Source organism: Crocodylus porosus, unplaced genomic scaffold (assembly GCF_001723895.1).
Source record: "Crocodylus porosus isolate Cpor-Errol unplaced genomic scaffold, CroPor_comp1, whole genome shotgun sequence".
Lineage (NCBI taxonomy): Eukaryota > Metazoa > Chordata > Crocodylia > Crocodylidae > Crocodylus > Crocodylus porosus.
Genome location: NW_017728931.1, coordinates 118,908,531 through 118,934,005, shown reverse-complemented (window position 1 = coordinate 118,934,005; position 25,475 = coordinate 118,908,531). Strand labels below are relative to the sequence as shown.

Below are 25,475 nucleotides of genomic sequence, written 5' to 3'. Positions count from 1 at the left end.
GATGATCTCCCGAGGTCCCTTCCAGCCCTAATGTCTTTGAAAATCTATGAAATCTATGAACAACTATGCAGAACCTACAGGGACTCAGTAGTATGTGCTATATCTCACAGTCCTAACTATGATACTTGTTGAACCCTTTCTCAAAGCTGTACCTTGGCTACTTCTTTCTCAGAGCTAGTCTCTGGGTATAGACAGATGTAACCATTGTATCTCTGTCAAAGTATGCCAGTACAAACTGTTACAGTACAACAATTTCAGCTGCATAATCCTTTAGCAATATAAGTGTGGCAAAACAATTCCAGTATTAATCCTTCTTCATCCAGGGTCACAGTTAGGGTGATTTAGTGAATTTGTGGGCTAAGTAGAGACATTTTGGGAGGTTAAATTGGGTTCAAATGGCCACCCTATTTAAGCTTAACTCAGCCTGATGCCAGCCTTACGTTTACAGACCCAGTCTCAGTGACCAGCAATCAGTCTAAACCTGTAACAGTACAGAAGTTCCATGCACACAAACCAGTCTAAAAATTCCAGAACCCTGTTTAAGATAAACTTGGATCTATGAAGTATCAGACTTATTCGATTTAGGTATAAGTGTTGCTTACAGCTTCTGTCCATTTCACCTGTGCAGCCCCAGGACCACTGGCCCCAGCCCCAGGGCTGATCTTTTCACTCCTCCCTCCCACTGCACTGGGCTATTTTTAGTGTCCCCCCAGCCCATTTTTCTTTTCCCCTGGCTCCCCCTCTCTTCCTCCTTCCCCCCCCCACCATGCACCAACCAGGCCTCTCAACCCCTACTGTTTGGCTGCTGCAGAACCAAGCAAGTAAATTCTCGTGGGGTAAGGGGTGGGAGGGATGGGGTGTAGGTTTGTTGGAGGTGGGGGGGACCCCACTACATCCATGGGCCACACCTGCTCACCCCACCCTTATCCCCTCCAGCCTGATGGACTCCAGCCCTCTGGTTATCCCACCCATCCAGACGTGCCTGATATTGGGGGGCCATTTTGAATCGATTTAACCTCCCCCCAATACCTGAACTTAGCCATATTGTTACAGACTCAATTCTGACCTAAAATTTTATATTAAAACAAGTTCTGGGTACTTCTTCCCTCTTCTGAAGTAGCTAAAATATATACTTTTAGCCATACCATGTACTTTAGTCCTAGTTCATGTTCCTATATCAGTGGCTTGTACTGTTCTTCTCATGCAAGTATAATAGCTCTTTGGACTTCTTTGTGACCAGGTAATCAGTGCAATACAGGATCAGAAGATGTTCTGAGGAGGACATACCAGAGGACATTCTCGTATAAATGTGGACTATTTAAGAGAAAATAATCAGTTTTCCTTCAGAGATTCTATAATGGTTCTGGCCAGGATTTTTCAAAGTTCTTTAAGACATATTAACCTTAACTGCTTTTTAAAATCTTACCCTGAATCTTCATTGTTTAATTTTTCCATTTTAAGATGTAAAAATGGTGTGATTTTTTTTTTTTCCTTTCCCCTATTTTTATTGTTGTATATGTAGGAAGAAGGAGAGACCCTGGATGTTACTGCAGTGATTAATGCCTGCACTCTTACAGAAGCTCGATATCTTCTTGATCACTTCTTGACAATGGGTATTAATAAGGTAACACAGTGAATGGAATACACAGTGCTTTCTGTTTGTTTATTTTTAATTGGCTTATTCTTTACTGGTGTTTATATGTTCGGTATAAAAACCTTCATATTCGACTTAACTGTGAAAGAAATGATGAGCTTCTGCATATTCAACTATGTTACTATATTTTATTCATTCTGTATTTTATTGATTTGAATGGAAACTACTGTTCATTCTTGTACCTAACTTACTATAGTAAAGAAGTAATGCAAGACCATTCATACAAGGCCTATCAAGGCCAAGCTTTTCAAAAAACAGGCCTGGAGTCAAGCTCCCAACATCCTGTAAGAGCCTATATAAAGAGTGAGCTGATTTTCAAAGATGCTGAACATCTACTAGTTCTCTAACCTCAGCTGCTCATACCAATTTCCCAGAACTGAAAAATCACAGCAGTTTTCAGGAATATGGTTTTTAGCAACAGAGTTTTAAAGCCATAAAACAAAACTGAAATTACATATTGCTATGTTCCTACCACATGTTAATGTCTAAAACCCAGTGAATAAAGATCTGAAAGTGAAAAAGATCATTGTATTTAGATCAATTCACACTATTGCTATTAAATAGAGTAAGTTGCTGTTTTTCTTTTATATTCATAGAATCATAGAATCAGTGAGTTGGAAGGGACCTAGACAGATCATCTAGTCCAACCCCCCGCCATGGGCAGGAAGGAGCACTGGGGGTTGCAGGGGTCATAAGACCTCAGCCAGGTGCCTATCCAGTCTCCTCTTGAAGATTTCCAGGGAAGGTGAGAGCCTGTTCCAGGCTCTGGCCACCTTTACAGTGAAGTAGTTCTTCCTAATATCTAACCTAAACCTATCCTCCCTCAGCTTGTGGCTATCCTCCCTCAACCAGTTATTAAAATCAATGAAATACTTCCCATTCATTGCGATTATTAACAAGTCCAAAATTGTGTGAAGTCAGTATTTTCCTATTCCTGTGAGTAGGGGTACACCAATACAGATTTTTGGGCCAATACCAATGGCCAATTATTAATGAGCCATATTGGCAGATATGCAGCCTGGCAGCTTGGAAAGCAGCATCTGTTTGGTACGTCTGTGGTGGGGAAAAGGGGCAGGGAAAGGACAGGGACATGTGGGGGAGATGGATCAAGCCCCTGTGGTGAGGGAGGGAGTGGGGGGTGGTGCAGGGGCAGGTGCTGCCCAGCCAGAGCAGGATGGAGCCACGAGCAGCTCACGTGGGGGATTAGAGGGGTGGCTCCTGCCACTGATGCACCCTGGGGGAGGTGTGGAAGTGCACGTGCCCCTCAGATCTGTGTGCAGGGCGAGGGCGGGCTGGGGTCATGCGTGACACGAGGCTCTTCTTGGTGGGGGTTCTGGGCTGAGGCTGTGTGCAGGGTGGGCAGCAGTGGTGTTGAGAAGGGGGTTACAAGGTGGGCTACAGCCACCCCAAAATTCACCGTAGCTGCCACCTGCCCTGCACACAGCCCAGCCCAGCACCTCTGCTGAGAAGAACCTGGCATTGCCTCCAACCCTAGCCTACAACGGGCGCTTGCCCCACGCACAGATCTGGGGGGCACCGTTGGATGAGCCTCTTGCAGCTCTGTCCTGTGCCCACCCTGCCCCACTCTCTCCCTTCCTCACCATGAGGGCTTCGTTCTGCACAATGCCACCATGCCCCTGCCCTTCCCCGCCCCCTTTCCCCCACATACTTACCAGCCAGATGCTGCCCTCCAAGCTGCTGGGCTGCATGCATGCAGCATTTATTAACATAACTATTGCCACATCAGCCAAAAAAGCTGATCGTCCATAATATCAATTTTTCTTTTATTGGTGCCAATATGATACGAATCGATGTATTGGTGTACCTTTACCTGTGAGTACCTCCTCTTCCTCCAAAACTAAAGTAGGCTAACATTCTTGTTAAGTTGCGTGCATCTGTGTAAATTTCCTAAAATGAATTCTCATGTAAATTTTTTTTTGAGGTCCTTTCAGAGAAAACTGAATGTTCATATACAGATCTTTTAAAAGAGTTTACCATTTTAGGCTCTTTGGGTTTTTTTAGATAACTTGTATGATAGATAAGAGGACTTAGTTCTCATGCACCTTGCTTGTACTTGGGTTTACGTACTTTTGTGAGAAGCTAATGCCTACAATAGGCAAACATACTTAAGTTGGACCTGAAGAATGAAGGTGAAACAAAAGGCTAGACAGAAAACACCAAAAAATTGGTAGTTGCTTTCAATCCAGAGAAAGTAGGAACAAACCCAGCAGTTTCAAATTTGCCTTTAAGTTGCAAAAAGCGAAACAGTATGTAAAAATGTTTGTTTATTGACTTACTCCAGAATGTTAATGCATTTGTTGTTTTACAGGGTCTACAAGCAGCCCAGAAAGAGGCACAGATTAAAGTTCTTGAAGGACGCCTTAAGCAAACTGAAATTACAAGTGCTACGCAAAACCAGCTGCTATTTCATATGTTGAAGGAAAAAGCAGAGTTAAATCCTGAACTTGATGCTTTGCTGGGTCATGCTTTGCAAGGTAATTTTGACACCTGATATTAATGATAATAAATTGCATGTTAAGTCTGCTTTTCATGCATGTTGTAGTAGGCATTTTAGATGATTTTCTTTCTGGAATAGATGCTGTATTTAATATCTTAAATTGAAAATGTATTCTACACATAAGGTACATGTATATTTTTTGAAAGATCTGTGCAGAAGTGAAATACAAGAAATAATGTTTTGATTGCCATGAATTTTTAATTCAAAATATGCTACCTGTTTCCATACATAATTAAAAATTTGCAATTTGGTATTACTTAAACTTTAAAATACAAGTTTTGATTTCCTTCCTTCATACTATAGTGTTTTTGAAGGAATTGTGTTTATTACGGCATCTATTCTTTGCCTTGAAAGGTAATACTATAAATAATGTAGTTTAATATAGGCTTTTTTATAATTGGATATGTTTTGATTGGAGTGTTGCTTTTTGTTTCCTTGTTGCTGTTATTTATACAGACCTAGATAGCATACCACTGGGTAAGTATGTTTAGCTTTCTGTATACTGTACTGCATGAGTTACTAATTGTTCATGTACACTAACTGGTGCATCCTAGAATTTGTGAGTGTGTGAACAATTTGCATGTACTGTTCTGTAAGCATACTCATTATCACAACCTTACAAATACTTCTCCTTTTAGTGACACCACCTAAAACACTGACAAGTAATAAATGCAGCAAGTATGGCTGTAGATAAACTTATTCATATGTTTAAGGAGCACAATGTGTTCAAAATATATAGTTCAGTAAGGGGAATGAATCATTTACTATCATCACTATGACAAATTTAACTTTTGTGTGACAAAGTAACTTAACATGTATTCCTTTTGTAACATTTTGTAGATAGCTACTTATCTTTGAATTTTAGTACTTTACAGAATGTACATAATACAGACAATATAAGACTGCGTTTCCCACTTTTACTTATTTATAATTTGCTGGTTTTATTCATTTGTGGATTGAAGGAGTATAACATTTTAAAGAATGACTGTTTTGGAGTAGTGTATCAGATAGATACTGCTCCTGAAAATTCCTTAGTGCTTCTTCAAGAAGGTATTTGATCATCAGTTTATGTGGGCAAGTATAAATTGTCCTAACTCCATTGTTTTCACTGGAGTTATAACAATTTTGATACCACTTGAGTAGTTGCCCCAAAGTATATTGTTGCATTAAGTTGTTTACTACTTAGGAATGTCCTGCTTTGTCTGGAATAGAACTGTGACCATTTAATGTTAGTTGTTTTTATAGATTTCAGTCATACGCACAATATAAAAAATTAAACAAAGCACAACAGAAATCATGTCAAATTGAATAATACATCTTCAGCCAACAGTCATTGTTTCATTTTCTTCAACTTTGTAGATGCTTCTTGCTCTCTTAAAGGCATCTGTTTTAGGGGTTGAATTTATAGATTCATAGATGCTAGGGTCGGAAGGAACCTCAACAGATCATTTGAATCCAACCCCCTGCTTGGGCAGGAAAGAGTGCTGGGGTCAGATGACCCCAGCCAGATGCCTATCCAGCCTTCTCTTAAAGACCCCCAAGGTAGGGGAGAGCACCACCTCCCTTGGAAGCCCATTCCAAATTTTGGCCACCCTTACGGTGAAGAAGTTTTCCCTAATGTCTAGCCTAAATCTGCTTTCTGTCGGTTTGTAACCATTATTCCTTGTTACCCCAAGAGGTGCCCTGATGAACAGAGCATCTCCGATTCCTTGCTGCACCCCCTAATGAATTTGTAGGTGGCCACAGGATCACCTGTCAGACTTCTCTTGTGGAATTATTTTTCAATTAAAAAAAACAAACCAATCCCACTACAACAGCAGCTAGCTAGAAAGGAATAATGCTGGCAGTTTTGTATAGCACCTTTCATCTGATATTTTCCAAAATTTGCTTTGAAAGCATGAACTAAATCTCACAATATTCTTGTGACATATTCCTGTAAGCTTTTCCACTTTCATAAAATCATAGAAAATGAGGGTTGGAAGGGATCTTAGGAGGTCATCTAATCCAACCCCTTGCTCAAAGTAGGACTAACCCAAATAGATCATCTCAGCCAAGGCTATGTCTAGCCAGGTCTTAAAAACTGCCAAGGATAGAGATTCCACAACTTCTCTGGGTAACCTGCCCAGTGTTTTACTACCCTCCTAGATATTTTTTCTGATATCTAATGTAAGCTTCCCTTGCTGCAACTTGAGACTGTTGCTCCTTGTTGTGTCATCTACCACCGCTAAGAATAGACTAGCTCCATCCTTTTTGGGAACCTCTCTTCAGGTAGTTGAAGGCTGCTGTTAAACCCCCTCTGTCTTCTCTTCTCCAGACTAAATAAGCCCAGTTCCCTCAGCCTCTCCTCATTAGTCATGTCTCCCAGCCCCCTCATCATTTTTGTTGCCCTCCACTGGACTCTCCAATTTGTCCACATCCTTTCTGTAGTGGGGGGCCCTGAACACAGTACTCCAGATGTGGCCTTACCAGTGCTGAATAGAGCAAAAAAAAGTCACTGTGGCTATGTTCAGACAGTCAAAAACCCTGAGGCTGAATCGCGTCTTTGCTAGTTAGTCTCAACAGCAGAGATTAAGCTGAGAAACAACTAGACAGCTATTCACTTTTGCTTCAGAAAATACAGGCACATGCCTGTAGTGGCTTAGGCCAGAAGCTGGGGGGTCCTAGAGCAAGGCTCTCTGGCATGGAGCCAGCATGGGCTGTGTGATCTCTTCCTCCTCCTGCTGCCCCTGAGGTCTCTGGGATTTGCAGTCCAGGCTCACAGCAGCAGAACTCTGCAGGGTTGCTCATCCTTTCCTTTTCCTGCTTCCAGGTGCCTCTGGGATTTGTAGTCCACAGTTGCAGGCAACGATAAGTTTTTAGCAGGACAGGAAAGCTCTGTATCTGGGGAAAGGGAAGTTTAACCCTCCTCCCTGGCCACAGACACCAGGTGGTGTTTGCCTGGGGCAGCAGTTCCTGCCTCCCCCTACCTCCTCAATCCTTCTCTGCTAGAGCAGAGCCCAGCCCAGGGCTGAAAAACATGCTGGGATGTGGGGGGACTGTGATTTAACTTGAACTAGGAAGGGGTCTGGGACAAGTTTCATAAACCAATTTGACTCAAATCAATGAAGTCTGATGCTACATTCAACCAGGTTTATCTTCAAACAGTTTCAGCCATTTTGAAACTGGTTTATTTGCACAGGGGTTCTGTTCTGTTACAGGTTTAAACCAGTTTCTGATGACTTACACATAAATCAGTTTAACTTCTGTCCCTAGCCTGTGATGTTAAGTGACCTGTCAAGACTAGCAAGTAAAGAAACTGCATCTATCTGGGGAAGAAGCAAATTATTATGGTCTAGAGCAAAAGAGTGGATGTGAAACTTACATCCCTAACAATCTGTATCTTGCTTTCAAGATGGAAATATTAGAATTACCATTGAAGTAAAAAATAAAAAATCCACCTTATCAAAATAACATTTCTCTTAGCTTTTCTCCATGAGACAAGATGTAATTTATATTAAAGCATCAAATCCTTTTAAAGAACATATTTCATGTCTATACATGTATACAAAGTGTTTCTAGTTTTGTCACTCTTTGACAATTATCAAAGATTAGCTGATAAAGTAGGCTGATAGTAGTAGCTGATAAAGTAGGCTGTTGTTCAGAAAGCTTACACCTTTCTGAACAAGTTAGTCTCTAAGGTGCCGCCATGCCCTGCCTTTTACAAGTACTAAGTGAGTGGTTTGTGTGTTATATCCTGTTGTGAAGAGGCATTGTACCTTTGTAATTCAATGTTTTCTTGTACTCACCAGCATGCACAGGATTTTGGAAAGGGGGATGCAGTTAGGATTGGGTCTTGGGCCTTCCCAACTGGCAGGACACAGCAAATACTGCTGGCTCCCTGTCTGGTGTGGGAAAAAGTACCTGCCAAGGCAGCTGAGAGCTCAGTCCTGCTGGAGCTGGGCTTCTAGGCTCCTTTTCTCAAGTCAGACAAGAAATTAGCAGTGCCTGCCAAATCAGTTTGGAAAGAAGGGCCAGGCAGCCTGGCAAGCATCAGGTCCTCAGTTGAGTCAGCAGGTGCTGCTGGCTTCCTGCCTGACTTGGGAAGGGGGCCAGGGACACTGATTCTGGCAGTTTTGGGCTCTTGACTACTGTGGGCAGCAGGAGTGAGGGAGGAATGAAGAAGGCCTATGACCATACCACCACACCCCTCAGGATCTTCCTCCCCTGCTTGTACTTTTATCCTTTTGCATACAGGGTGTTTATAAAGCCCTTGTGCAACTTTAAAATTTAATAACTTTGGATATACACATGATAGAAGCAAACGGCAAATGGCAATTGAAAGTATAATTCATTACGGTTTTAGCATAGTATAACATATGCATAGGGTAAGGATCACAAATGCAATTCATGAAATCGCTCAGCAGCAACTGGAAGTATTTTCTGTGAGTTGGAAAATTGGATTGAACCATAAGAGATGGTGGTTTTGTTGAGGTCATGAAATTTCAGCTGTATTGTGCTAAAACTTAATTAATTATTTTCAGTTGCCATTTATAGTTTGCTTCTATCGTGTGTACATCCAAAGTTATTAAAGTTGAAAGTTGCACAAGGACTTTATACAGCCTGTATAATACAATATACCCTTTTGCATTAGGCTTGTCCTAGTACAGCTGTTCCAGACATGTTGCTGGAATTAATTTTTTCTGAAGTCCCCCAAAATTGGTTTGCTTGTTTGTAGGTTTGGCGTGCAGATTGAGCTTGAGGAAGGACTACAGTATGCTGTGCCACTTTTGCATACTGCTGTTGGTCAAACTACTTACATTCTGATGGCTTGTTTATTCACCTTTAAAATCTTTGCTACTTTTTTTCACCTGTGTTTTTAGTTTCATTTGCTTTTGCTCTCCTTCACGTGCAGTGCCACCCCTATGAACCTTAGTGCTCACTTTGTCTTTGCTTGCTAAGAGCTTCATGCCTTATTTCTTTCTGCTGCCTTGTATAGCTTTTTTTCTCTTGTGTCTCACTATATCACTTCATTTGATGAGGCCAGCATGTCAAACTACACTCACAAGCCTCTCACAGCCCTTCCTATGCCATGGTTGCAAAACAAACATAAAAAGGGAGTTCATGTAACAAGATAGCACAGATGAGTGTGACCCAAAAATGCATAAATAAATCCTTCTCTTGTTTAACCACCCCGTTATCTCATCTGTTTCTGTTTCCACCAACACTTTTTTTATTTTCAAGTTCTTTTGAGGTATTATCTGGACAAACTAGTTGGTAGGCTCTTTGTGGCAGGGACACTGAGTTGAATTCAGCCTTAGTGTAACTAGTGAATTACTGAGAGTAGTGTTTATTTTATCAGCAGTGCTTTAGTGATAGTAGTTTTGCTACAAAAATTGAATTGTTCTGCTTGACTTATCTCTTTTCTGCACAAATTTAGTAAGGAAATACTTTAAAGAAAATTAGAACCTAAAAAGGAATTAAAAAAAGAATGTTGGAAGTAATAGTTCTGTTATATATCTTTCTTCATAGTATTGTTATTTTTATCCCAAAAATGAAACTATATTTTTAAACCAGCACAAAAACTTGAAGGTTCTTCATGAATCTTGTGTAGGGGTAGAGAGAGAGAAGTAGTTAGGTGTGTTTAGTCTAAAGTCAGGCAGAAGGCAGGATAGAGGTACACCTTATACACTAACTGATTTAAAGATGCATAAGATTTTGTGAGCCACAGCTCCCTTCATGAGATGGGGTAAATTGACAAGGCTAGGGAGCTTGTGTAAAGATTTTGGGGCCTGGATAGTCTTGTAAGTATAAGGCAGCATTTAATTTGGTTCCATTTTTCTCACTACTATACATCCATTGTACAGTAGTGGGTATATAAGGGGTATTCCCCCCCAGCTTTTTTCCTAAAGCATGAATTTTGATAAGCAATACATGGAGAAGCCTACTGCAATGTTAATAACATTGCTTTTAACTTTTGTTTTATGCATTATATACTATTCTTGCTTCCTAGCAGATATGCATACTTGTGTGCCAAGTAGCAAGACAATAACATGAATCCTTGTTGTCATTTAATTAAATGACATTATGTGTCAGCAGGGCAAATGTTATTTAATTCATGGGATTATTGCAGTGTGCCAAAAAAACAAGTGAATTTCATTAAAAGTTGTATGTTTTGCATTCTGAAAATATATTCGCATCCAGCATTCAATTATAATGAAAATAAGTAACATTGTTTTCTCCCCAAGAAATAACAGGGTTTGATTTTGCAAATTATACTGTCCAGATGTGGGGGTTTTTTGGTTTTTTTGATTCCTTAGTTCTTGTGTTTTTAAAATTGTTTATATCTTTACTATCTAGCATACATATATACTGTACTGGTTGTCTTAATGTAGCATCTTGAATTTTTGCATGCAGATTTCATAATCGGTCTGATTTGCTGTTACAGCGTATGATGTGCATGCTGGTGTTGTCTTAAGTGAATGGATATGTGTACCCATTTTATTTCAGGAGATACTTCTACTGAATAGTATTTTTGCACTTAGTTGAAATATAGTGTACAGTTCTTTAGGAAGCTGTTTTTCTGTCTTAGGTAGTGGTATAATCCTGTTCTAAAACTTAAATGCTTGTAAACTAATGATATGCTTGCTTCTGTCTACCAAAACCCTTGAAAATAAAAGTTACAGAAAAGTTTTTTATTTTGTTTTACTTCTAAGCATTAGGATGTTATCACCTTGTATCTGAATAATTACAAAAGATGGAAGAAACAGTCAGTCTACCCAGGAACATACAGTAAAACCTGGATTCTTCACTGAATTAAGTTCCTAAGCAACCTGTGAAGATGAGAGTAGCTACAGGGGATCACCAAGATTCTCCAGCTAATGGAGAAGTAGTGGCCTTGAAGTATAAATCACAACAATCAGCTGAGTGGCTTATCCTTAACTCAGTAGCCTGCTATGAATTAAGGAGGTTGTGAATCATCCCAATAGGAAGAATCCAGGTTCTCCTGTATTTTTGCACTAAAGTTTTGTTATTCTACTTTACTCTTTTTTCCTCCGTTCTTCCATGTTTCCCCCTTCAAATGGTATGTAGATTTTTCTGTCTTCATTGACAGTCATCTGCAAAAATAGATGGCTACTTTTGCTGCTTTGTTCCTAGCCTAAGATTTTCATGGGAGACTAAGGAGATTAGGGGTCCCACATTGAACAAGAACTGATTTGCAAAAACATTTCAAATTTTTTGTTGATCCTGAACTTGGTATATATTTCCACAAGGAAGAAAAATGTAGATGTATTAATTGTGCTCACTGTAATCTGGGGACTTTGTGGGTTCCACAGACGTGCGAGGCATAAGCAGACTAAATGTGTCTTTCCAAAATTTTCTAGAAAATGTAGAAGATAGTTCTGATGAGGATGCACCACCACACAGCCCTGGAGCAGAAGGAAGGTAAAGAGGTCTTTGGAAACTTCCTTATCTACTTTCAGAAAAATAAGTTTAATTTGTTTAGCTTACGCTATTCATTCTTTAGAAAATATTTCTAAACTGTTTTCTTCCCATTTCACCTCCAGATTCATCAAAAAAGATATCAAATTCATGAAGTGTAAATATGTTGGATTTGGAAAAAAACCATGAACTTGTTCTTCTATTTCTCACTGTATCACTGTTTTCTCCTTCTAGTTCATTGTCTTCAGATCTTATGAAGCTGTGTGGTGAAGTTAAGCCCAAGAATAAGGTACGGTGTCATTATAATAAATCTTCCACTGAGAAATGCTGTGAAAGTGTAGACTCTAAAAGCCCATTTCAGATGTTAACAAAGAACCATTAAAACTGAGGTAGTAAAGTAGTGATTTTTTGTGATTCTGATATCTTCTTTCTTCTTCTAGTTTCTTTTTTCTGCTCCTTCAATTCACCTCGGCACTTATACATGCCTAAATCCCATAAGATCCCATGGGACATATTGTTAAGCATTTATTTTAGTTCTTTACTTAGTCAGGCTTCCAGTCTGCAGTTGTAGAATTGCAGTTGAAGGCATGATTTAACCCTTTTGAGCTCTTAATCACAGGTGAAAATGCAGTAAATCAGTAATAACTAACTTTGACTTTGAGATTCCAGATAGTTTGTAGATTTTCACCTGTTAGAGCAACTAGCCTTTTCAGATTTGGTATGGAAAATCATTGACATGAAAATTAGGAAGCTGCTACAGGATTAACAAAATCATTTTTTAGATTAAAGGTGCATTATCATAAAACCTTCTACTTTTACTTTGGTGTCAAAGCAGATTTTCCCACATTGTTCATCAGTATGCCTCTGATATGAGAAGGTAGTTCCTGCCAATGCATCAATCTGTGGGAGGTTTTTTGGTAGCCATCAGTTCTGTCAACCTGATTAGGGGCCATTATGTGCTGGTTTCCTTCAAACTCCACTGGACTTTTGACTTTGAGAAAAGTTGTGCATTACTCTAAAAAGAAGTGTTTATAATTCTTTCTGGGACCTAGGTACATGAAATGAAGTTCTGAGTTGATCCCCAACTTGCATCCAAGTATGGGGAGTTATACTTGTAGGTAATGGATTTTACTGTTTCGTTAGGAAAGTATAGTTTGGAATATTTAGTAGTCTGACAGGTAAACTGTATGTAGCATTATCCTGAACCTTAAAACATTTGTTTTTGCTTTGTTGCACAGTATATATGCTGCTTGTCTTCCTGAGCTTCTTTTATTGTTTGCTTGTACCTCATTGTTTATCAATTATATAAAGTATTATTTACATGAGATTTTTCCAGTTACACTGGCACAACCCACTTCTTCCTCCTATTCTGGAGTAAGAGTACTTTTATTTGGCCTAGTTTAAAATCACTTCCAAACTGGAAAAAAACACTGTGCACTCCACAGGTGCCACGTACATGCAGTCTTAAGGGCCCTGGCCCCAACCCTCCTTGGGAAGTGTGACCACCCATCCCTAGTTGGGTGGGGTAGTCCTGAAATAGGAACATCAAGTCCTGGTCCCAGGCTGCATGACTCTGGGCCAACATTTGTCCTGGATTCTCAGTATCATGTAGGGATCAAGATTTTATGTTCACTGCAGAAAAACGTGGGAAATGGCAGGTTTTCCCTTGCAGGCTGGCAGAGTTCCAGCCAGCAAGGGGCTGTGTGGAGCAGGATACAGGGGGCACTTTGTGCATGTGTGTGCATGCACATATGTACCTGGCCAGGAATACAGCTCCAGGCCATGGTGGACAGCAGCTTCTCTAGTTGCCTGCAGGTAAGTCTCTGTGGGGCAGGGCAAATTGAAGCCCCTATGGTGAGGGAAAGATTGGGGCAGAGGTTGGGTGGTACATGGGGCCTTGGGCCAACGCAGGGAGTGGGAGAGCCATGGGCAGCATATCCAGGGGGTGGGGGGGTGGCTCTCTGCTACTCCTGTGCACTTGTAGGCAGCAGGATATGGGGGTGCATGTGTCTCCCAGATTTATGTGCAGAGCAGGGGCAGATGCGGGCTGCCTGCTGTGGCCCCGAGGCCTCCCCTCCTCCCTCTCGCAGTCTTGCCCCAGGGTCATTCCCCCCGTTGCCCTCCCCCCAGGAGCCCTGCGCTGGCCATACTGCCATGGCAAGGCACCTCCTGCCCACCTGGCAGCAGTGGTAGTGTGGAGTTGTGCTCCCCACTGCTGTTGGGCAGGGAGGAGGTGCCTTATCATAGCAGTACTGCTGGTGCGGGGCTCCCACGTGTTGGGTGTCAGGGCAGGGAGCCCCAAGCCCTCAGAGGGAAGCCCACATTTGCCCCTGCTCCCCCATAGGCTCCACTTCGCTGTGCTGCAGCGGGGGGGAGGCATCATCTTATCCCCCCTCCCCGCTCCCCAGCAAAAATAAAAGTAGGTGCCTATGCTATCAGGAGAAGAGGTATGACACTGCTAAAACTATAGTAGTTTGAACTTGCATGAGCCTTAAGATGGTAAGTAATATGGTAAAACGGGCAGATTATTATGATTGGCTTCAAAGGATATTCTTTAAAACAGTTGTCCAATCACCATTTCATGCTGTTGAAATTGACCATGACCCTCCTACTGCAATTGTTGCAGTGGAATAAAGCAGACTGATTTAGTTTTCAAAAATAGTTAACAGCTGAGTTAAGTGGAATGCATACTGCTAAATAGTTAAAAGTAATAAGGAGGTTAAAAATGTAGCACTATGATACAAACTGTTAAAGCTCTTGTGTGCGAGGTGTGAACTGTTTTTTATTTTTTATCTAGGCCCGCCGAAGGACCACCACCCAGATGGAATTACTCTATGCGGATAGCAGCGATTTAGCCTCTGATGTTAGTACATCGGACACCACTATTCCTGGTCCTCTTGCTTCTGTTGCAGAAGTGCAAGAGGTTGGGATACCTACTGATACAAGTGATACATCTGCTAGGGAAAAAGAGTTTGTTCCCCCACCATCTGGCTTACCTTCTAAGATAGGCAGCATGTAAGTTTGGCCAAGCTTGTACTAACCACCTTTTGCTTATTTATAAAAATGCATGTCGCCAATTTCTTGTAATCTCTTATTTTGAATTATTTGTACAAAGGAGGAAATGGATTTCAGAATAGGAAAAGACCTTCATTCTACTCCTCCACAACAATCCCATTAAGTATTTATGTAGAGTTGTAATTAGTATACCCCAAGGTTTCTCTTAAGAAATTTCCCGTAGTGGAATGCCTAAATATGTGGTGCAACAATTTGATTCCATGGTTACTTCTGTTTTGTGAGCAACTTGTGAAATTTAAATCTTAGGAGGGGAAGTCTGTTTAGAAAATCAGAAATACCAGACGGAGGGAGACTATGTAAATCCAAAGTAAAGAATATTTAAAAATCAAACAAACTTAAAGACATTTTAAATTTAATAGAAACTCAAAGTGGTGTAAGATCTGATGACTGGAACAGATCTTCTTATGAGAAAATGTTTATTGAAATTGATATCGACTTCTTCATTTCAACACAACAATTAAATATTCAAATGAAGATTTGAACAAATTACACAAATACAGTTTCAGTCCTATCAGTGCCTTTTCAGCTGCAGTATTCATATGAAAAAGTATTTACTGATTGAAAGTATCAGTAAGTTCATACTTTTAATGGGCATGTTTCACTTTGAGGGCATAAACCTTTTTTCTTTTATGCATACACAAATTATTGTTGTTATCAGAGAACCAGCTATCAGGCTGGTGAAGAATGTCTTGTTGACTCTTTAGATACTAACCCCTATATTCTGTCAAGGCAATGTTGGCTGAATGCACTTATTACATTAAATAATATGGAGAAAATGCAGCAGTCTCTCTCTTCCTCATGTTACAAATGCTGAAGTTATGTACTTTTCACTGGCTCTCACTTACCCATTCTTGAAAAAACTTAATATTTTCACAGTAATCTCTGTTCAGGTTATACTTGTGATTTGTTTTTTAACATTTTCAGTTTTTCTAGCATGTGCTTGCATTGGCAGAAATGAGTAGTAAAATATTGCAGACAGCAATTTTAACATATTTCAGTGCTTGTTTAAGTAGAATGTGCTCAGAAGGCATGCTATTTGTGATATAGAGAAGGAATTGTGGTGAGGATAGGCTCAGAAACCTGCTTGTTTCAGCACTTAGTGTGGGAGTTGACTAGACACTGGAGCATCAAGATTTAAAAAACATGAAGTCTTATGACCTGGCATCAAAGTCTCAGGTAATATCTTTTTGCCTTGCTGCATTTTCTAATGTGAATCCATTAGGAAAATTAATTAGCAATGAGGCCAAAGAAAACTATCTAAATTTGACATTTGGAAACATTATAGTGTAGTAAATTGTTCTGCTGAAGAGGTATGTTATTGATCATATTTTGGCAGGTAAATTACTGAACTTTTGATGCAAACTATTTATAGCAATGTATACACCTTAAACAGCTTTCAACTACTCTGTCTTACTTAAAACTTAGATTAATTTACTTTTTCAGTGTAACATATTTTCTCAAATCCAAGATGAGGTTTTTTGCCCCCAGTCACCATGGTAGGAGGGAGACGAGGAGGTGGGGTTGGGGCAGGGGGGAGTCCTCATTTTAGATTTGAGTACTGGCCTGGGGCAAACAGCTGCTGTAGTCCCAGCACTGGGCCGAAGCTGAAGCTGAGTTGTGGCTTGCCACAGGATGTGGTGGCTCATGCAGTGGGAGAGGGGTGTGCAATAGGGGGAGCGCAGCGGAGATTATGTTTCGGGTTAGGAGGTGCACAGGGGTAGTTCACAGTGTGCAGCCTAGGGAGAGCACTGGGGAGACAACACAGTGCCCCCCCTGCCAGCCACTCACATGTCCCCCTTATAGCTGCTTGCTTCCAGCTCTGGCTCCCAGCCTGACCTGCCACATCTGCTTCTGGTTGCCTGGGCTGGGGCTAGCGATAGGTGGCAGGGGGGAGCAAGTGACTGCCAGGTGAGGCAGATAGTGGGGTGGGGGAATATAGGGGGCAGGTACAGGCACTGGGGGAGCAAGTAACAGGGGCCAGGCATGGGGAGCAGAGGGGACAAGCAGGCAGGTCCTGGGTAGGGCAAATGGCAGTGGAGCAGGCATGGGGGGAGGGAAGGGGTAAGGGTCAGACCTTCTGCCCCCCTCCCCCCACCCCACTGTTTTCCCTGCTGTGGTGGTGGGAAGCACAAATTTAAAATGACCCTTCAATAACTGAATTCTGTACATGGAAAATTATAACACATATAGTTTTCCATTTATAGAATGTAATTACCGAGGAGTTGTCTTAAATTCAAAGTCATTTTGGATTTGGGTAAATATAGTAAATAACTAATTTGGTTAATTTCACTAATTGTTACTAGTATTTGTTGTTGAACAGAATTTCCTATTGAGAATCCATTTGTACTTCCTACTTTTGGTGGGATCCTTTAGTAAATATAGTAGGGCTCTCCCTTTCTAAATGACATCATTTCTATTGCAGAAGAACGCGATACTACTCCTTCATTGCAGGAGTCAAGCAGCAGAAGTAGTTAAGAAAGACCCTTTATCCTTATCTCTGTCTTCATGTCTGAAATCAGTAGTATTCAGGGGGAAAGCAGAAGTGTCTCGCAAACTAAGTTTATTACTTTGTGTAGATGTTCATTCCCTTCAATTTCCTGAATGTGTAAATTCCTTTTCAAAGTTTGAGTTAAGTCTTGTTAAAGTCAGAAGGAGTTTTGCAATTTACTTTTTAAGGTCTTGATTTGTCAAAGGCACTATCTCATTACTAGCACTATAGCACTACCAGTTTTAACTATTCTTCAAAAATAGAATGTTGAGATGCAACTTCCCACGTTTAATCTGTTCTGGGAGACCTCGTCTAAACAGAAAAGTTAGCAGCAGTTTCACTTTAAAACTGACTTGTAACTTTTACATAAGTACAAATTCTTGTGTATGTCCAGTCTTTTACTCTTGACAAACAAAACTACAGTGATTTAAAAGGGAACAGGGATTTACCACTTGTGAGTTACTTCATGGTACCGAGTGCCTGCCCTTAGCCCACAGTAAGTGGGCGCATCTCTGTGTGCATTAATGCACTTCAGTTAATGCCTATTAAATATAGTACCTCTGGGTGTACATATATATGTACGTGATGCAGCGCTGGGCACTTGTAAAAGCACCCAGCACTGCATAAATGCTGATGTGCATTTCACCATTTATACAAATGCATATGATGCAGCACCGGGAGCATCAGTTATTGTGTTCTGCAGACTTGATTAATCGAGAAAGCATAACTCGATTGAGTCTGCAGAATGCACGAACCAGTGCTCCCAGCGCTGCATCATATGTGTTGGTATAAATGGCGAAATGCATGTCAGCACTAAGAAAATGGCAGCGGTGCACAATGAAACTAAAACACCTTTGATGCGTTTTAGTTCAAAAGCACACTGCTGCCATTTTCTCAGTGCTGATGTGCATTTCGCCATTTATACAAATGCACGTGATGCAGTGCTGGGTGCTTTTACAAGTGCCCAGTGCTGCATCACATACATATATATGTACACCCAGAGGTACTATATTTAATAGGCATTAACTGAAGTGCATTAATGCACACAGAGATGCGCCCACTTACTGTGGGCTCAGGGCAGGCACTTGGTACCATGAAGTAACTCACAAGTGGTAAATCCCTGTTCCCTTTTAAATCACTGTAGTTTTGTTTGTCAAGAGTAAAAGACTGGACATACATAAGAATTTGTACTTATGTAAAAGTTACAAGTCAGTTTTAAAGTGAAACTGCTGCTAACTTTTCTGTTTAGACAAGGTCTCCCAGAACAGATTAAACGTGGGAAGTTGCATCTCAACATTCTATTTTTGAAGAATAGTTAAAGCTGGTAGTGCTATAGTGCTAGTAATGAGATAGTGCCTTTGACAAATCAAGACCTTAAAAAGTAAATTGCAAAATTCCTTCTGACCTTAACAAGTCAGAAGGATTAATCAAGTTTAATCAAGTCTGCTGACACGCTGGATTTCTGGTGCATTGGAACAGACAAATGTATGTGTACAAATGCCTTCCATTGTGAGGTACTAGGAAAATGCGCATTAGCCTGTCTTAATGTGCATTAACTAAAGAGCATGGTTTTTAAGTGATGCTTCATGTGCATTAGCCTATTTTAATGTGCATTAACTAAAGAGCGTGCTTTTTTTTAGTGACGTTAATGTGCATTAAAATAGGCTAAAGCACATTAAAGTGCACGTGTAGATGCACCCATTGATAACTAAACTGCAAGAGTTTTTAGCCATGTTTCTCTGAGGGGTAGACTACCATGTTTTATGTTTCACTTACCATAAATGTAGGCACATTGCCAATTACAAGGAAGAGCTAAAATGCAGGAATTCCCTCCCCATTTTAATCCATTGTAATTAGATTTTCCCCATACCTTCATTTTGAAGAGGTTACCGTATTTTCCAATTTACAAGATGCTTTCTCTGAAGCAGGGAAGCCTAAATTTATGGTCCATTTTGTTTACCAAGAAATGAAATAACAGTTGAAACCACTGTAAGAAGAGTGAACTAGAATTCAATCAAATATATATTAAAACATTTATCCACAATTTCACAATTTTTTCACTTTTTTGGGGGGAGGGGAGGGGGGAGTCAGGGAAGAGTGCTCTTTATATTATACGCACCAGAAAATATGGTATTCCTGTTTCCCCATCAATAGATTTATAGATTGACGCCAAAATGCAACAAGCCCAGTTTAAACTGGAGTAGGAAACCACATAGCCCTTTTTAGTGATTCAAGAAAGTCATTTTAAAATCACAGTTTAATTTAAACTGATAAGCTGTCTCATGTAGAAAAGTTACAAGTATGTAGGCCAGGTTCTGATTTTGATTTATTAAACATCCATTTCAGTGTTTATTATTCAGCCTGGAACCTGTGTTCCTGATGTGGTTGTATGCCTGATGTGACACACTTAGACAACATTAAATCTCAGTCAAATTGGTTTTTAATTATCACTTTTAGCCTTTACAAATATAGGCCAAATATTTCTACTTTTCTGAGTCTTCCGATAACTGAAACAGTAGCTCAGAGAAGGGTGGACTCACCAGTGTTAGGCTCCCTCAGCTAAAATGACAACGCTATAACATTAATGTTAATTATCACATTGTTCAGTCATTTTAGCATAACCATTAATATTTTTTAAAAAATAGATTCAATGTATTCCAGATTTTAAAAGCTACATTGAAACAAGTAATCAGTGGAAGAATGTCAGTTTTAATACCACAAAAAGCTGTTTTTCCAAAGTGCTAAAAAGTAAGATAATCATCCCTCTTACCTTAGTTCTAGACAGCCATCTCTGACAGAAAAGAAAATATCTGAACCTTCACCTTTAGCAAAGAGAAAGGCCTATGAGAAAGCCACGGAAAGGACAAAGACAAAAGAACAAAAACAGTAAGATTCATTTTTTTTTCTTCTTTCCCCCTCCCTAAAAACAATTAAGCCTTTGAACATGTTCTTGGAAAATAGATCCATATTGTATCTTATTTAATTCTAGACCAATTATTCACTACTGGGCTTCTGTATCTGGTCATAACAGTATTCCTCTGTACACAGTATGACTTGGTGTCACTGCTCTGGAAGAAACTTCTTTAGAGCATTTGCAAATGAATTACTCTTTTTAAAAAGTCCTCCATATTTTTGAGAGTTGCATGTGTTTGTTTTCTACAAGAACGTTTTCATTTTATGTATGCCAGGTTTTTTTTTCCTGCATCAGGCTTTCACTGTTTAGAAATAAGTGGTCTGAATGTTGTTCCATCTTGTGCCAGCAGCAGTTCATAGGCTATTCCATTCTCTAGATGAGCACATAAATTGCATTTCTTGTTTAAGGAAAGAGGATCTAAGAAATTGTTTGAGGCATGCATTCACTTAACCTCGCTAACAATTAATAATCCATAACCTTTTAAAGAGGATGTTCTTTTTTTCTTGTAGCTCAGATTCTGGAACCTCAGAGGCTAGTCTGTCACCTCCTTCCTCCCCACCAAGCCGGCCCCGTAATGAACTGAATGTTTTTAGTCGTCTTACAGTTTCTCAGGGAAACACATCAGTTCAGCAGGATAAGTAAGTCACAAAGGGAAGCTTCAGACCCCTAATAAGGACCTGTAAAGCATTCTCAAGTTGTCAGTGTAGCATCCATTAGATATTTTTCCTTTTTCTTACGAGACATAAAGGAGACATTATTTTGTGTTTCATGTATTTTTGAAATATAACTTTTAAAATTTTTACAGAAATACGTTCCACACATCACCAGAATTCAAGCAAGTCAATTTCCTGCTGAACCTTATTCCCAGTTCTAAGCTTTATGTCCTGCATTTGTATTCCTTTATAGTTGAAGTGTGTGAAAGGATATGTAGAATCGGTAAATATGTATGTGTGTAAATATAAATATATATTTAAATCTATATTTGGAGTTTAGCTTTTAGGCATCATTTTAGATAATGGTGCTTTTGACAGTTAATAAGCTGCCCATGTAGCATAGCTTAGAGAGCTCTCAGATACCCTGTAGGATGGTCTGTTGGAATAGTTATAGTGTAAGTTTAGTAGTTATTCAAATTATTTACTTGACTGGCATGTTTCAGAGAATTTGGACACAGACATATTTCACACTGGCACCCTTATTTTTCACTTCTTTGATTAGATAGACTTCTATAAAAGATTGACTAAAATTGGTGATAATTTTAATTGAACTAAAATATTATTGCGAGATTTCAGTACTGATAACCATGCAATATGGTATTTAGTAACTCAACTGAAGAATGGAATCAACCTTTGATTCTGATTACAGCAGCTGGAGGGATTGTTCATATCCCTTATTCTGTGCTATAATTTTTATACAGCATTGTTCTTCAGTGTTCTACAGAATTACCGTATCTCACACAGGAGGTTACAAAGCTTCTTGTAGCTTAAAAGTGCTTGTAAATCCCTCATTCACTAAATTTATCTTATCACTAACTTGATATATATTATCCTAGGTTTCTTTTTATGCACTGAGCTTTAATTAACTTAACATTGTACATCCTGTTGTCTGACTTTAAAATCAAATTCAAGTGTTATGTTTTATTTGAGTTGAAAATGAAGGGCACAGCATTTTTTATTATTACAGGGCATACTATAAATGTGCATGTGTTTTGACGGTTTTTTGTTCTTTTCTAAAACTTTTTTGGAATGGAAATATAAAAGATTTTGAACTTGTGTGTTCATTTGCAAATTGCTGAACCTGATTCAGGAAAGATTCTGTCATTTTAGTATCTTAGGAACATAAACATTGTAAAATGTTTAGGAGTTTCTGAAGTTAAGGCACTGATATCCTTGCATTTTTCTTTGTAAATGGTTGTAGGAATTAGCATCAATTAGAGGTCAAATTTTATCCACCTTTTTTTCAGTGCCTTTACTTCTGTAAGCAAATATATGCCATATTTTCTAGTTCCTTGATATGGGACATCTTGTGAATTTAACTGACCTCTGTGAATGCGTTTTTAATATTCCTCTCCAGTGCCGTCACAGATGTAGTTTGAACTAAGCAACAATGCTGTATAGATTATATAAACTTGCACTGACTACTTTTCTGAGTCCACCATGCTGTTGTTTGTTCTTCTAACATGGAGACTTTCTTGCTGCTGATACCCGTATTCTTTCTCCTCACAATCCCACCACTGTTACTGTAGGTCTGATGAAAGTGATTCCTCTCTGTCGGAGGTACACAGGTACACTGCATCCCTTTCTCTACCATCTATCCATCCTTTCTGATGTTCTTAATACTTTTTTGCCAGTTCTCAGGTGATCTCATTTTTGTTGCATGCCTTTTCTTGATATAACAATAGTATGCTGTGTACTTTTTGCTTTATTCATTTATTGCCAGAAGTCCACGTGATTTTTTTTTTTTTGTGAAGCATGTGTTTTTCACTTTTCTTTTAAAAAGAACAGTAAGTAAATGTTTTAAGGTTTATTTTTTGTCAAGCATGTATTTTTTTAAAGGGAATCAGAAGTAAATCTTTCCTTGGAACTTGGGTTTTTTGAACAGCATGTCTCCTTTAAAAAAAAAATCAGTTGCATACCTTTCTTCAGTGCCATTAGTGGCTGATAAATCTTTTTCTCATTGTTTTGTTACCTGAAAGTTACAGTCAGTGGTTTCTACCCTCTTTTAGTGCCAATATGCATAATTAATTGTGAGATGAAAGAAAGCTTTGTTGCCCCACTCTTCCTTCATTTAATTCAGAAACTAGGAACACTGATTCTGAGACAAAACAACCGTGAACTTAGAATGTGGGTTCTCTGTGAGTAGGGGGCCAGCAGTGAAGGAATGCTGTATCCAAATGCAGGCAATGACAAGGCAAATAATCATGGAGATGGAAGAGTTCATATAGTAACAATAGTATTGCTAGTATTTATGGCACTCCTTGCTTAATGTTCAGAGCACTGTGCAAAGGTGGGTATGGGGCTCTTATGTTCAAAGACAATAAGTCAAAGAAAATAAATAACTTTGCAAAGGGAATAAGTCCAGTGGTAGAAATGAAAAAGGACTTAGCTGTCCATGCTCAGCCTTGTACTTTTTTGATGGATCATGCTGCCTCCCAGGAGAGAGAACATATGGGGTATATTTAGAAAGCAGAAAAAACAGAGGTACATAAAATAAATTAAGATGATACAGGAAGTTAATTATCCATATTTATTTAATTTACATGACCTGGAGAACATAGTCCATGAAATTAAGCATTTAGGTTTAAAGCAGGCAAAAGGAAATACCTTCAAACATAATATGGAAGTCGCTCTTACAGTAGAGGACTGATGCAAATGTCTCAGTAAAATATGTCCAAGGATTAGGTAAGATAAGTCTTTATAGGTTTTAAGAAAGCTTCCTCAGCCACACTAAACAGGATAATAGTGTATAGACTGCTATGGGTAAATCTACCACTCTCTAGGGTCAGTAAGAAATTATCTATTTATGGCCAACTCTTGCTTTTATTAGAATCATTATGGGATTCTGTGCCTTCTCCTAAACTCATCTTGCGTTGACTACTGGGCTAGCTGGGACCATGCGTCTGTTACTATGTGGCAGTTGCAAACACTTGCATGCACACACTCATGGGTGTGCACGCAAGCATGCTCTCACTCTCTCTTGCTCTTTTAGAGGCCCACTAAAAACAGCTGGGGTTTCATTTGGCCCATATTTGCAGAACGGAATCTGTAGGCCACTACTTATGAAATATTTGGGCCCAGAATCTCAAGCTGGGTTACATCTTTTTGCACCAGTCCAGCCACAGATATTCAGCAGTGAGTTTGTTGGTGTTGGGGTGTTTTTTATTATCCACATCGGTAGATCTCCCAAAGCGGTAGATCTTGGATATGCCAATATATGCTTCCCTGGGAGCTTTGCCTCAATGGCACAAAGTCAGAGTAGCTTGGAAGCAGTTCTTCCATTCTGATTCTTATACAAGCACCAAGAAGAGTGCTTTGTCTAGTTTTAAAGGTTGAAAAACTGTAGCTAGTTCTTTGTGCCCTTCCAAACCCCCTCTGATTCTGTAGCCCCAAATGTCCTGTCTTTTTATACATGTTTTTATTTAATTGGGTGCACAACATGGACACTTCATAAAGCTGAGCATTAAAAAAAAAATAAATGTGGCATTTAAGGAACACTGATTGTGTTGTTCCACCAAAATATGTAAGCAAATGAGACCAGCATATTTCACTACATACAGGCAACTAATGTTTGTATTGCATCTGATAATTGTGGGATAAAAAAATGTGAGTTGTGGAAAGAAATTATCTGTATTGCTGTACTCAACTCACATTTTGTGGTTTGTTTTTGATTTTTTTAGGGGTATAATCAATCCATTCCCTGCTTCCAAGTGCATCAGAACTTCCTCACTTCAGTGTATCCACACAGCAGAGGGGCACACCAAAGCTGTGCTTTGTGTTGATGCAACTGATGATCTTCTCTTCACTGGATCTAAAGGTAGGGCAGGCTTCATGTATTTGTTCCGTTATAAAGTTTCTCTTAAAATTGTATGTTTTGAAATTCTGTTTGTGCCCAGTGACATCAATGTAAGAGTTTTGGTAGTGTGAGGGGTAGAATACTTTAGGGATCCATTTTTGGAGTATAATAAACAGAAGTTGGTCTGTTTAGCACTAGTTTTTACTTCTCACGTGTACTATTTGTAAGTTCCTTTGCATTCCAGTTAAACTCCTGAAATAGAATTTTAAAAAACAGTTACTTGATATAGCTGCTCATTACATTACGATAAGACCTGAGGTTGCTTATAGTGCCATATAATTAAGCATGTCATAGCTTTTTTGCAAACTCCTAATATTAATGCTAATATGTCTCTCTTGAAGGAAGAATGACTGTTTAATCAAGTCATCCATCAGTGCAGTTACAAAATTAGAATGGGAAAATAAAATCAGTTACTGAGAGAAATACTGAGAGACAAATAGCTTTCTTAGAAATACAGAAAGGTCTTGACAAATCATCGCTTACGTAAGTGAACAACTCATATCGAGAAGAGAAAAGGTGTGGAGCGAAGTGCTTAAAAATGACCTGGGTCATAGCGTTAAAAATAAGTGGTTATAAATTTAAAATATCTTAGCTAAAAATAAAGAATTTAAGAGAAAAACAAATCTTCAATTCAAGATAATGTTCTTGTTTCTCATTGCTGCTTTTGGCATAGCTTGTCCAGTTCTGGTGTCTGTAATTGAGAATGGATATTGAAAAAATGTAAAGAATTCAAAGAGCCATTTCAGTGATTAATTAAAAACTTGGAAAACATGCCTTTCAGAATAGGTATTTATGAGCCCAGTCCACTGCATCAAATAAAGTCTAAGGGATTACTTTT

The 25,475-nt window shown here is 39.3% G+C and overlaps 1 protein-coding gene across 6 annotated transcripts in view; it reads left to right on the top strand.

The window, feature by feature from the left end:
• The window catches only part of KIF21A (kinesin family member 21A), a 144,757-nt gene that overhangs the window by 103,351 nt on the left and 15,931 nt on the right, over nucleotides 1-25,475 (top strand). For 2 of the 6 annotated variants that reach the window (XM_019543529.1, XM_019543527.1), the window contains 10 exons: nucleotides 1,523-1,624; nucleotides 3,984-4,149; nucleotides 4,629-4,649; nucleotides 11,534-11,594; nucleotides 11,826-11,880; nucleotides 14,389-14,606; nucleotides 19,930-20,040; nucleotides 20,578-20,706; nucleotides 22,311-22,349; nucleotides 24,462-24,598. In XM_019543529.1, coding sequence (XP_019399074.1) covers nucleotides 1,523-1,624; nucleotides 3,984-4,149; nucleotides 4,629-4,649; nucleotides 11,534-11,594; nucleotides 11,826-11,880; nucleotides 14,389-14,606; nucleotides 19,930-20,040; nucleotides 20,578-20,706; nucleotides 22,311-22,349; nucleotides 24,462-24,598 — 1,039 coding nt within the window. The remainder of the gene's footprint in view (nucleotides 1-1,522; nucleotides 1,625-3,983; nucleotides 4,150-4,628; nucleotides 4,650-11,533; nucleotides 11,595-11,825; nucleotides 11,881-14,388; nucleotides 14,607-19,929; nucleotides 20,041-20,577; nucleotides 20,707-22,310; nucleotides 22,350-24,461; nucleotides 24,599-25,475) is intronic. The other 4 variants (XM_019543530.1, XM_019543528.1, XM_019543531.1 and 1 more) reach the window with 3 other exon arrangements.